This window comes from Mixophyes fleayi, chromosome 4 (genome assembly GCF_038048845.1).
Source record: "Mixophyes fleayi isolate aMixFle1 chromosome 4, aMixFle1.hap1, whole genome shotgun sequence".
NCBI lineage: Eukaryota > Metazoa > Chordata > Amphibia > Anura > Limnodynastidae > Mixophyes > Mixophyes fleayi.
Window position 1 is genome coordinate 136,849,213 of NC_134405.1, and position 13,565 is coordinate 136,862,777.

The window sequence follows — 13,565 nt, forward strand, 5'->3', positions numbered from 1 at the left end:
AAGTTCATTAAAATAACATGAAAACTGAAAAGTACTATTTTTTTTAAAAAAAATAACAGTGTAATAATTAATACATTTTTCAAAGTTCCCCCTTTAAAAAAATCCATTAGTGGTGCAGTCCTATATGTATTTAAACTTTATTATTTTTTTTTTATCTTTTTTTTTTTAAAAACCAAAAGCGTTTGCTCCCCACTCTATTTAGTCTTAACCCTAGTGCTGGCAGGCTATTGCTGTGTGTGTTAAAATCTTTGAAAATTTTTGCGTAGGGTTCCCCCTATTTTAATTGAACCAGCGCTAGGCAAACCAGCCGGGGTGATAGGCACTATAGCAAGGGGGGGGGAAACGCAGTTTGGGTCCCACGGCCATAATGACTAAACACCCACAGACTGTTCAGCGCTGGCCTGGATTTCCTAGGGAGTGTGGTCCGCTGAAAAATGTAAGCGGGCCACCCCCCTAGGGACACCCAGCCCAGTGCCGATAGCACTAGGGCTCTTCCTACTACCCCTGGGCTGTGGGTAGTAGGGTCATAAATGGGGATTTTGTATAAAAAAAACAAAAAAAAACAAAACACAATTTTGATTTGTGGAACTACATGTCCCAGCCAGCCATGTTGGCCTAAATAGTGTGGGCATGCTGCTACTTGTCTAACTACAAGCACCAGCGTACCCATGGCATGTTGGCACTTGTAGAACCACAAGTGCCAACATGCTCTTACACCCACGGCTGGCTGTGATCTGTAGTTCCACAAAGCAAAATTTTAAAGGAAAGCACAACACCTTCATTCCAACCACAAATCTTTATTAAAAATAATAAAACCCCAAGAAATACAGTAAACACCCTCATGTACACCATAGATTTTAATTAAAAACAAAAAAAAACAAAATACTCACCATGGACAAAATCCTCAGTTTTCTGATGCTTTACCTACACACTCATTTACGCAAAGTCCCAACAAATATTTGTACCTTCCAAATGTCCGGCTTGCCCACTGTCCCACAAATATTTGTACCTTCCAATGTCCATGCTTGGCCAGTGTTCAAGAAATGTTTGTAAATGGAAAAAAAAAATCCTGCTTGTAAAATCTTTAAATCTGCTGTCCAGGTGGGGGGTATTGTTGCTTGCAGTGCTGGGGCCCTTCTTGATTGCAGTGTAGGGGCCCAATCTCCTTTGCAGTGCTGGGGCCCTTCTTGATTGCAGTGTAGGGGCCCAATCTCCTTTGCAGTGCTGGGGCCTTTCTTGATTGCAGTGTGGGGGCCTATTATCTTGTGCAGTGCTGGGGCCCTTCTTGATTGCAGTGTAGGGGCCCAATCTCCTTTGCAGTGCTGGGGCCCTTCTTGATTGCAGTGTAGGGGCCCAATCTCCTTTGCAGTGCTGGGGCCCTTCTTGATTGCAGTGTGGGGGCCTATTATCTTGTGCAGTGCTGGGGCCCTTCTTGATTGCAGTGTAGGGGCCCAATCTCATTTGCAGTGCTGGGGCCCTTCTTGATTGCTTTAATTTGCATTCATTTTTTATACTAAAATGCCTGCCTTAACCACTCCTCATTTCAAACTCGCTAGAACCAATAGTAGAGCGCGAGGGGGTGGATGCAATGTTAACAATTGAATTGAGGGAGGTTTTTTTTAAAACGAGCGCTCGAACAGGAAAAAACGAGCACTGGATTTTTATTTTTTTTCGAGCGCGGGATTTTCACCCGTCTCGCTAACAATAGAATATGCCCCTTAGAACATTACTAATAACACACTTACAGCCACTTATCCTTTCTGCTACTCGTCTGTGTCCAGCAGTGCCAACATTACTGCTGGCTGCTATTGGCCCCATGTAGCAGATATGTATGGCATGACATGGTGATTTGAAGCATTATTAGGACTGATTGACATATTTCTTTGAGTCCTGATCAGATAGCATTATTAAGGTGATCTTTCTGCACATCTCTCTCGTTGGTGTTGCTGTTTAAAAAATAGCACAGAATATAAGCGTAGTTTCAACTGTATTGAAATCAAAGCGAATCTCAATATGCTTTTCGATTTGAATCTGAGTGTAAGTTGTGTAAGTAAAATAATTGGATGAAGTAAACAAAATCGGTTAATATCTGTTTTACGTTCGATTAGTACGCCACGTGTAGTGAAGCAATCGCATGGATTAATAACACACATATTTACATTCGCACTTACACTTGTAAATAGTACAGATTTATTAAGGTTCCAATCCACATTTATTTATTAGTAAAATGTATTAGAGATTATTTATACATGGATACAACTATAGTAAAGGTATTTATGGTTCAGGTCATCTAAAAGGTAAAGAGTTTGGTCTCATATTAAAGCTTATTTCACCAGCATTAACGCGGTTTTTACAGAATAGCGATCGCATCTAGCGGTCGCAAGTTATGAGCAATATAAGATTAATACTCAAAAGTAATTTGTTTATGGGTCAGTTTGAACTGGTTATTCGGTGGGAAGACACATAGGCAATAGTTGGGGGAAGCCCCCCCCTCCCCCCTTGGAAAAGATCAAATGAACTGACCTATGACCAGCAGACAACTGGAACATCGTTAACCCTGGACCAATGAAGACCTCTCTTAGTGGTATCTGTGTATTTGTGACATCATCAGTTTTATGCTAATTAAACCTGCATATAACCCCCCTGGGCCAGTGTTTTCTTTCTCTCTTCCTGACTACAAAGATGAAGATGGACCTGGGCCTAGGGAGCGCTGGCGTAATGTATTCGGTTTATACTTGTCTGCTACAGCATGGCTTGCTGTAAATCCTGCTATCTTTTGCTATTAAATGTCTTTGTGCGTTGGAGCCACAATAATCGCATTGGACCATGTTTATTGGTAGTGGCAAAATGAACATTGCAAACTAAACTTTAGTTGAAGTATGTTAACGGAAAGAACAGAGTGCAGTATATGCACAAACATAGGTGCAATAAGAACACATCAGAACGCATAAAAAATATAAATAAAATATATGAAAAACCCCTAAATAGTATAATCATTAATATAAATGTTTGGCTTAAAAATAAATATATATATATATATATATATATATATATATATATATTTATTTTTTTATTTTTTTAAAGATAATAATCTTTCATAAATCAAGATGTTCTTAATGTGTCCTATACTTACAATGTATTTTATAGACTATCTTGCTTGCATATACATGTTCTGTGTTATCTACTGGCGTGTATACATGTACTATTCCAAACATAGACAATGCTGTGCCAGTCATCCCTATCAGTTGGCACTTACTCCTGCCCTGTAGCTGGTGCAAATGATATGTCTGAAACCAAGCATACTTAAGAGAGATCCAGGACTTTAAGCAGCCGCATCTGCATGGGCATGCCCTCAGCACGCCCTTACTGTATATTGCTAACATCTGTCTCCCCTTCCACCCTTCAAGTCGTAGGCAGCAGGTCGGACATGGATTGCATGCTATTGCGCTTATTGCTGTAAGGTCTGTTTCTGAACATGCACAGGACTATTTCACGCAAGATACGGCAAGCAAATGGACTTAAGTCCAAACATGAATCAGGCACTCTAGAAAGCTACAGGAAGATCACTTCATTCATTACAAATCATTTTATGAAATTTTACAAAAATATTTATGAAATGGTCTCATCATAGCATTAAAAAAAAAAAAAAAAAGAACTAAAGTGATCCGCTTCACTGACAGCTCCTAAGAAAGACCAGCTGGTTGATAGAAAAATAAAAGTGACTAGTTCTTTTGTGTGACTAACTAATAGCAGTGATATAAAGCAAAACAGAGGGGTTTTTTTTCACGAATAAAAATACATATGGTGATAGATCAAATACATATTTTTTTTTTAAATAACTATAAAAGTTTTTTTTAAAAACATTCTAGGTTGCGAAATATTTTAATATAACCTAATAAAACTATTTCTCATCATTTATTTCATTCTGTGTAATGATTTACATTAAAAGGTCACATAAGGCAAATAACATAAACAGCTCTATGTATTACACATCTGGACAACATAAATCACCCAACTATTTTGAAAGGAATAAATTCAGATAAAGAGAGTTGATCATTAGCCATATTCAGGAGTAATTATGGTAAATATGACGCAATAACAATCTGCTGAAAGATCTTCTGCTAAACTTGCAATTCTACAATTGTGGCAAAAACAAGCAAGGGAAATAAGAAGCCAAAGAAAGAGCTGTAAGTAATGAAAATCTTCCTTTTGTGTTATTTTGCCTATTAATTTTCATCCTGTCAATTTGCAACTTGTAGAGGATGTTAAATGAGTTAGGTAGGGTTTGCCACTTTTAATCAAATGTATCAATCTATACGTTATCTATATTGTGTAGCTTGCAACTTTCTTTTATTTTTATTTTTATCCATTTCCCTTGCTCTCAATGAAGACTGGATTAACTGTGTCTGTTATTCTCTTTTTAAAGAATGCTTCCGATCAGATATCCTTTCGTGCTACTGGTGGGCTGTCGGTTTTAGAACAGATCCTACAAGCAGCGGCACCTGTGTGTAACAGCAGCACATTCTACCGCATTCCTTTCAAGTAAGAATCTATTGTTTCCATACGTTGCTAGGCCATAATAGCATACGCATGTGCACATTTTTATAGCCCAAGGGCTAAATCTGTCATTTTATTTATATATAATATTTCTAAGTCATCTATGTTTCACTTTTCATACTCTAATTCATATTCTCATACAAAGATTGCCTATCCACAAGGAAATTCTGCAAGTTACAGCGTTTGTAGTAAGTTACAAGGACTTCACAACACCAACATGAGAAAATGCTTCTTTACTGTCATCTTCCGTCATTTTCCGACTGGGGGTGTTTTGTAGCATGGTGTTTACAAGATGTGTGATAAAATTCAGCCCATCTTTGAGATGCCCATGTTTGCCCCATGGTCTGTTACATATACCTGACCATATTGTTTACTACTTATTTGTTTATAATGAAACGTACAGTTACACAATGGTGGCTGATTTTTCAATAATCATTAATCCACATGTGTAAGGTTGTGGCCCCATGACCATTTTTCTAAGTTATCTTTTGAGTTAAGACATTAAAGATGGTTGAGATTTATCAGATAATTTGTGTTACAGGCACAGTTGTTACATCAGAGTTACAAAAAGAAGAAAAGTCTCATTTGCGGAGGCAGTCTTGTTAGGTCCACTAACTAGGCACTAGTGCAGTGTGACATATTTATAAACCATGATAAGATTTGCAATAACGTTTATGAATATACCAACGGATCTAGTAGTTTTCAATATTGGGTATAATGGTATTAAAGAGTGACAACCATTTCGATATATAAAAAATCTCGCAGTGGAGTGCAACATATAGGTTTAACAATCGTTTTCATTCACCTTTCTATTTTCTCTATTCACTGCCTTATTCTGTTTTCAATAAAATTTTGTGATGCACGTATAATTTGGATTAATTTTAAAAATAGTAATAAAGTATGACATTTTTAATATGTTAATGTGGACCTAACAAGAGTGCCTTTACAACGGAGACTTTTCCTCTCTTTGCAATCATGTGACATGACATTTTGTTGAGCTCAGAGAGAGCACCACCTTATAGTTATCTATCTGGAATATTAAGAGGTAAATTTATATTGGAAATATAGGGAGGTCCATTATTGTTGATAAATTTCCTGTGCGGATAATAAAAAAAAACACTCCTATATGAATCAGATAACAACTGTTTTACATCTACATGCCCTAATCATGCCACCCAAGCCTGGGCTAATTCATGAAAGCCATCGCCACTTCCTCAGTAGATATATCTTACATACGTACTTCATTGCAAAATCGGTTGTTTTATGTTTCACGTCTCTGCTTGGACATTTGAAAAATCATTGTTTTTGGGGAGTTAGCATGTTATGGTATGTATTCTCCTATAGAAGGAATGGAAAGCTTAAATATGTGTTTTCTTAGAGATTATGTTACAGTTTGAGGAGTGTCTTATGTCATCACTTATTTAATTATTTTACATGCAACAAATCCAGTTTTTGTTTTTTTCCCCACAATCATCTTTGTTAAAAGATTTCCAAATCTCAGATATTTCATTTGTGGAAGGATCAACAATTTGTTACAATACTTGGTCATTGTTTTGGTTTAGTCATATTTGAATTACAATATTTACTTTGTTTTCCTGACATTGTTGAACAAGTTCAATCCAAAGTTGAAATTAAGTTTTTATGTGCAGAGTAGAGTGACTTAATTTAATATCCATCTTCTCAGCTCTGTTACAGAGGACATGACAGTGACTGATCTCTCATCTTTTTTTAAAGCCTTTTCTTCTTTAATAGAAAAAATAATCACTGTTATAAATGCATTCCGGAGAACAACTACTACTGTCACAAACTGCAGTGATGACTGAACACTAATACGTAACATAATAATAATCCTAATTAACCAATAAATTGAAAGGAAACAAAGAGAAATTAGATATCTGGGTCTTCCAGTCTGAATAAAGAGGTGAATTCAACTTTCACAAAATAATGCAGCATCAGGCAGGGCCTGCTCATTCCCTTACATAAGAGTATCCATTGGCCCTTGTTGTGTTGTGGTTGATAGACTTGCCGTTTTTAGTTCTTCATTGCATAGATAGAGGAGAAGGTGTGGTCTGGTTTGACACCTAGAGCACAACAAGGGCTGGACTACTGCCCATTTGCCACCTCTAAAAAAAAAAAAAACTTTTTATGTTGGCTCTGGATTTTCCTGCAAAATATGAGTAACCCTTAAGAATGAGTGATTCAATAATGATTTAATAAATCTTTTATAGATATGTTTTTCAGTGTACAAACATATAAATACAATACACAAAAAGATCAAGCATGTGCATTTTAGGTGAAACTTCTTTGTGTTTTCTTACAAGTTAGGGGAGGGCACAGGAGTGTGGGTACACAAGTCAGGGGACACAGGTGTGTGGGTGCACAAGTCAGGGGACACAGGAGTGTGGTTGTACAAGTCAGGGGACACAGGAGTGTGGCTGTACAAGTCAGGGGACACAGGAGTCTGGGTGCACAAGTCAGGGGATACAGGAGTGTGGGTGCACAAGTCAGAGGACACAGGAGTGTGGGTGCACAAGTCAGGGGACACAGGAGTGTGGCTGTACAAGTCAGGGGACACAGGAGTGTGGCTGTACAAGTCAGGGGACACAGGAGTGTGGCTGTACAAGTCAGTGGACACAGGTGTGTGGGTGCACAAGTCAGGGGACAGAGGTATGTGGGTGCACAAGTCAGGGGACACAGGTATGTGGGTGCACAAGTCAGGGGACACAGGAGTGTGGCTGTACAAGTCAGGGGACACAGGAGTGTAGCTGTACAAGTCAGTGGACACAGGTGTGTGGGTGCACAAGTCAGGGGACACAGGAGTGTGGGTGCACAAGTCAGGGGACACAGGAGTGTGGGTGCACAAGTCAGGGGACACAGGTATGTGGGTGCACAAGTCAGGGGACACAGGAGTGTGGGTGCACAAGTCAGGGGACACAGGTATGTGGGTGCACAAGTCAGGGGACACAGGAGTGTGGCTGTACAAATTAGGGGACACAGGTGTGTGGGTGCACAAGTCAGGGGACACAGGAGTGTGGGTGCAAAAGTCAGAGGACACAGGAGTGTGGGTGCAAAAGTCAAGGGACACAGGTGTGTGGCTGTACAAATTAGGGGACACAGGTGTGTGGGTGTACAAGTCAGGGGACACAGGAGTGTGGGTGCACAAGTCAAGGGACACAGGTGTGTGGCTGCACAAGTCCCCTCTATACCCTGCTATCCAGGGGAGGGCTGGCAAATTTTAGCCCGGGGGACAAGATTCGACTCAGGAGCCTATTAGGAACTTTTTACAGGTAAAAAAATGCAGGTGGCCCAGTGACCCAGCCCAAGATAGCTCACTATGGGACCAGCCCTGGGGACAGGTCCCCCCCGGCCCAGCCTGTCCCTTACTTATCCAGTGCTAATAAAATTCCATTCCTAAGTTCTAGGAATTCCAGGTTACATGGATTCTGAGATAGTATGAACAATTTGCCCCAAATAAAAACACCTCCCCCGTTCAATCAGCTTTGTTTGTGTCCTAATATCCCAAAATGCTTAAGTTTATCATAGATTGACTAGGCTAATGAAACTAATACTCCATCATCTATATTTAGTACACTTGTGTTTCATAGTCTAGACATAAACGACCCGTTTGTAACCTGATTCTTTTTATTAGTCTTTAAAAAAGGAAACAACCAACAAGAATTGTCGAAACTATTCATTTTTATTTCATTGCTAAATGTGTTTATCATGTTTATGGGCGTTGCCTTCAGTTATTAATAATGTTAAAAGGTTTCTTTGTATCAGTCAGAATCTGGAATAAGAGGCAGGAGTCTCATTCACCCTCCATTAGCCTCCATTACTGTTTCCCTCAAGCCGTGGAACACTCATGTCCATTATCTGCTGTGGCTTATGGGCCTGGTGATATCATGTCCTCCAGAGGGATTTCGAAAGCTGTTTGGGAACTATGTGTTAGGTTCCTGTGGACAGGACTGGAACATGTATCACCTGCTCAACTACTGTCAGGTTGTGTTGTCAGATCTCTTCATAGTACCCAGTTTCAGGCTCCCATTTTGAGATACATCTCTGTTATGCATCTAGCCTGGCGTTGCTCCCGGGTGTGAGGTGGTGGTGGTGAACTTTTCTTCTCATTGACTGCAACAATTAGCTTGGTGAGTCTTTGTGGATTATAGAAGAATAATCCTCCTTTGCTTGTCCTGTCATGCAGTCATTCGGGATAGACCTATCTGACCTGTCAGCAGATGTGAGATCGATGGCTCTATGCCTTATCTTTGAAAAAAATGTATCAGAAGCATTGCAAAGAAGGTTGCAATAAAACAATAATAATAACAGATTCAACACCAAGAACAAAGATCAGGTTATTACAAGGGTCAAAATGTATAAACACAAATAGAAACTTGCGATGTCGTTTTTTAACTAGAGATGAGCGTGCTCGGATTTCTGAAATCCGAGCCCACCCGAACGTTGCCGATCCGAGACAGATCCGGGTATTCCCGCCAATTGCAAAACTGAAACCGAGGCTCTGAGTCATAATCCCGCTGTCAGATCTCGCGATACTCGGATCCTATAAATTCCCCGCTAGCCGCCGCCATCTTCACTCGGGCATTGATCAGGGTAGAGGGAGGTTGTGTTAGGTGGTCCTCTGTCCTGCTATATCTCGTGCTGTGCTGTGCTGTGCTGTGCTGGGGAAATAACAATGCCCTTAGAAGGACACAGCACAGCACAGCACGAAAAATTTTAAAAAAAGTTATAAAAAAAAATACCGTATATACTCGTGTATAAGCCGAGTTTTTCAGCACATTTTTTGTGCTGAAAAAAGCCCCCCTCGGCTTATACTCGAGTCCCACTTACCTGGTCTCCAGTCTCCCCCGCTCATCTGCAGGTATCTGCAGCCTCTGTGGATCACTGTCAGCCATCATTTTATTGTAGCCCGTTTTTGTGTGTTCATTGCACAAGGAACAATAAAGTTAAATGAAAAGGAGCCTGTCAGTCAAAGCTAAAGACCGGGACATTTCCATCTAGCCCCGCTGGTCAGAGACACATGTGAGTACCCTGACTTGTCAACTGCAATTATTTGCATCAGTTTTCTAAAGTCCAATATTTTCATTTTGTGTCACCTATTAATAAGTGTCTGAAGATTCCTTTGCATAACTGTGAAATCATTGAAAAGTCTAAAAACATCCCAAACTTCAAGTATAATAAGGGTTAAATCACACAAAGCAAATTGTATTGTTCTGTTAAAATGTTTCTTCCAGCAAACAAAATCAAACTTATCTTTATCTGAGCTATTATATCAGCAGCATCTTTTGCATTACTAAAGCCTAAATTACTGTACTGTTCTGAACACTTAGGAGTAACTGCTCATCACCTTCTAAAGGAGAATACATGGAACTGGCACATGTATTTAGTATCCACAGACTGTCTCATTGATTTCTATATTAATGATCTGAGTTGTCTTTAGTGAATGTTATTTATATCTGTGTTCACCTATTAGGCTTGATACCAAGTGCAAAGGATTTAGTTTAACCATCTGTGTACAATTTATTAGGATATGGGTATATATTATGTATTTATATAATTTTATTGATGTTTAATAACAATAAATTTTGATATATTTATTTACAACCTCACGTTTGTATTATTGGGAGCCCAGTGTTAACGATATCCAGCACTGTTTTTATTTTTTAAATTTACCAGTAGCTGCTGCATTTCCCACCCTAGGCTTATACTCGAGTCAATAAGTTTTCCCAGTTTTTTGTGGTAGAATTAAGTGCCTCGGCTTATATTCGGGTCGACTTATACTCGAGTATATACGGTAATTATAAAAAAAAGAAATAAAAAAAAAATATCCAAAAACAATCCTGCAGTATAAGTCCATTGGTACTGCAATATTACAAAGTTCACTGATTCTGCAGAATAGACTGGGAATTAGTGGAAATGATTGTTATTGAATGTTATTGAGGTTAATAATAGCGTAGGAGTGAAAATAAACCAAAAAAACTTGTTTTTAACACTTTTTATGTTTTTTTCAAAATAAATCAGAATCCAAAACCTTAAATCCGAACCAAAACCTTTCGTCAGGTGTTTTGCGAAACTAATCCGAACCCAAAACCTCAAGCAAATCCGAATCCAAAACACGAGACACCAAAAGTGGCCGGTGCACATCCCTATTTTTAACAAGAAAAATATTGTGTGTGTGTGGGAGAGGAGACTTAGATCCAGGGCAGCAGGATTGGGGGGGGAGTACACATGGGAGAAGGCTTAGAGGAGAACTAGTTTGGAGATGTCTTATTTTCTGCCCATTACACTTTTTTGTTTTTTTGTTTAACTGGTATAAATGCAGTCTTGTGTAGGAGTTCCTCAAGAATGCTTCCTCGCCACTGTATATAATATATTTTCGATGAAGATGATCAACGGTACGATAGATTCACAATTTTACATTTTACATTTCATTGTAAACATACAAATGAAGGCAGGGTACGTTTGATTGCTAATGTCTAGCTGTTGAGCGAGTCACAAGTAATCATGTTGTAATTTACTTTGTGCTGCCTGCTCTGCCAGAGACCTGGCCCTTTTCTACCTGTATTGCTGTGTTATTGGACTTGGCAATAAGGAGTACAGGAAACTCCTGCCTGTATTGTTATTGGTCAATGCTAGCTGTCTCTAATCCAATAACAATCAGTTCGCAGTCAGATTTAGCTCTCATCTTGCACATGGAGGGGTTAAAAAACTGGATATCTGCTGTGCTCTGTTGTTGAACTTGAGTGACTGAGAGAGGCAAATTAACTTTATGAGGATGGCATTGGAATGGAGAGTTGTCTTGAAGTTGGATATACAGAAAGGTGCCCTCCCCATTCAGCTTCCCCTAAAAGCAAACTGAAGCTGAAAATTATGACTCTTTTTCAGCATTGTGTACAGCAGATTGAAGGCAGCTCAAGAAGTTACATATCACAGGCTGCATTGGCTGTGACATAACCTCTGATAATGGTAGTGTATAGCAGAATTATAAACAATTCAAAAGATGCACCATGACTGCTGTGCACAATATTAGTATGTTACTTCCCGCACCTACCAGCAACCACAATTTACAATAACTGAAAATCGTCCCAATGATCAACTTTGTTGCCTTTTCCATACCCATACCTTCATACCTGGGACAGGTCTTTAACACAGAGCTGAAATTGCCTACTGTAACAAGTTATTTGTATGCTGCCATTTTTACTCTGCTATAGCTTTCTAGCAATATATTTACTTAGGTTGTGCTTTTAGAATAGGAAATTTACCCTGTATGAATATGTAGGTGTCGGTTATAGGAGAGAGACTTTAAACTATGCATCAATTGCTTCTGTCAGGTAAATCTCTAAAATTTCTTTTGACGAGAGCCAAGAACAGGTGGTTCTTGATGCTTTTTGTAATAGGATTAATATATTGTTGGTACTGATTCCAATCTTCCCTCCAGTAACACAAATCTTCCTGACCAGTCTGTGGTAAGGGTGCACAACTAATCCCATTATACAGTACCTAAAAGCAGGTCAGACTTCAGCTGTGTACTAGAGTTGCATAGTAATAAGAGAAGCATCGTTGGCAGAGAGATAAGAAGATCGCTGGCCTGGAATTATAGTATAAAAGAGGGCAGTATGCCAGTCAGATTACTCACACTATTCTGATTGCTATTTCTTTTCTTTTTTCCTTGTTTAAAATATTTTATTAGGTTTTGAATAAAGAGATCAACACAAAGCAAAATAACATTCAATAGTGTTTTATAGCAGATATGAGGTTAATGTTGGTTTCAGAATTATGTACTATGAGAAAATTTTGATCATACATTACAAGCAATATATATATATATATATATATATATATATATATATATATATATATATAGTGATGATATCCTCCTTAACCATCTCTTCTATAGTGTAAGGGAGTCTGACATGTTTTCCTCATAGCTGAGTCTTCCATTTAACTCACTATTCAGTTGGTCTCAACTACGCCCTCAAGATCCAGAGGCATCTTTTTTGTGAACTGGTGTTTACAATTGATTAATTGTTTCTTTTGGACCTTGACTAATCATGTTTAAATGTAGCTGTGCATTTGCTTTAATACATACAAAAATTGTTTTTATTTGCTACCTTCTCTAAATGACCACACTTATTACTAAATTCACACTGTGCCAGGGAAAACCTTTATTATTGTATCTTTACAATTGAAGTGAAGCCTTACTAGTTCCTTATAAAGAGGCAAAATTATATGTTTCTCTCGAGTCTGTGCCCCTTTTTATGCAAGATAATATGTTGCTTGATTAAAGCTACTACACATTTGTTATTCACTAATGCCATCAAACCAGTTATTAAACATGTTATAAATGTGTACCATTGAATATGTTTAGAAATAACTGAGCTAAACTGTCTGAGCTTATACATATGTAAACCATCTGGTACAGGTGCTTTACGCATTCATTTTGTCCAGGTTTTTTTTTTGGGACCAAGATTTCTGTCAGCAAAATCAGTATGTTTCGTATGGTGTCAGTAGTAGTTTTTTAGGGGACAACAACATCAGTCCTTGAATTTATACTACTGAAAAAGCTTAATTAAATTTGTGATATTCGCTGTTTGTTGAACTCATTGTTAATGAAAATTCAGTTACTTCTCGTTTAGATTTTTAACTGTCTTTTTTCATTTATTACATTTTGTTGCTCGAAAAACGTGTGTTTATGCAAAACATAAGTGTGAGCCTTAAAAAAACATGTTGCACAGAACTGTAGCAATATAATTGACTTGGGAATTGAAAAGCCTACAGATACATAGCTAAAAGAGAAATTAATGGTTCATGGCTTTAAATGTGGTGATTGATACATAGGGGTGAGGATAACTTACAAGTGCAAGGATTATTGGCATTCATATTGGTCCATTAATACATATACAAAGTGTGAGTGAGGGTATGAAATGTGTTACTATGTCCTTTGTTTAACACTGGTCACAGAAAATGTTTCTTTTGTAGCTGTGCTTGACATA

At 38.3% G+C, this 13,565-nt stretch overlaps 1 protein-coding gene across 3 annotated transcripts in view; it reads left to right on the forward strand.

Annotated features, from left to right (window-relative positions):
- Positions 1 to 13,565, forward strand: part of SCAPER (S-phase cyclin A associated protein in the ER) — a 204,954-nt gene that overhangs the window by 124,359 nt on the left and 67,030 nt on the right. For all 3 annotated transcript variants that reach the window (XM_075208424.1, XM_075208425.1, XM_075208426.1), the window contains exon 23: positions 4,427 to 4,542. In XM_075208424.1, coding sequence (XP_075064525.1) covers positions 4,427 to 4,542 — 116 coding nt within the window. The remainder of the gene's footprint in view (positions 1 to 4,426; positions 4,543 to 13,565) is intronic.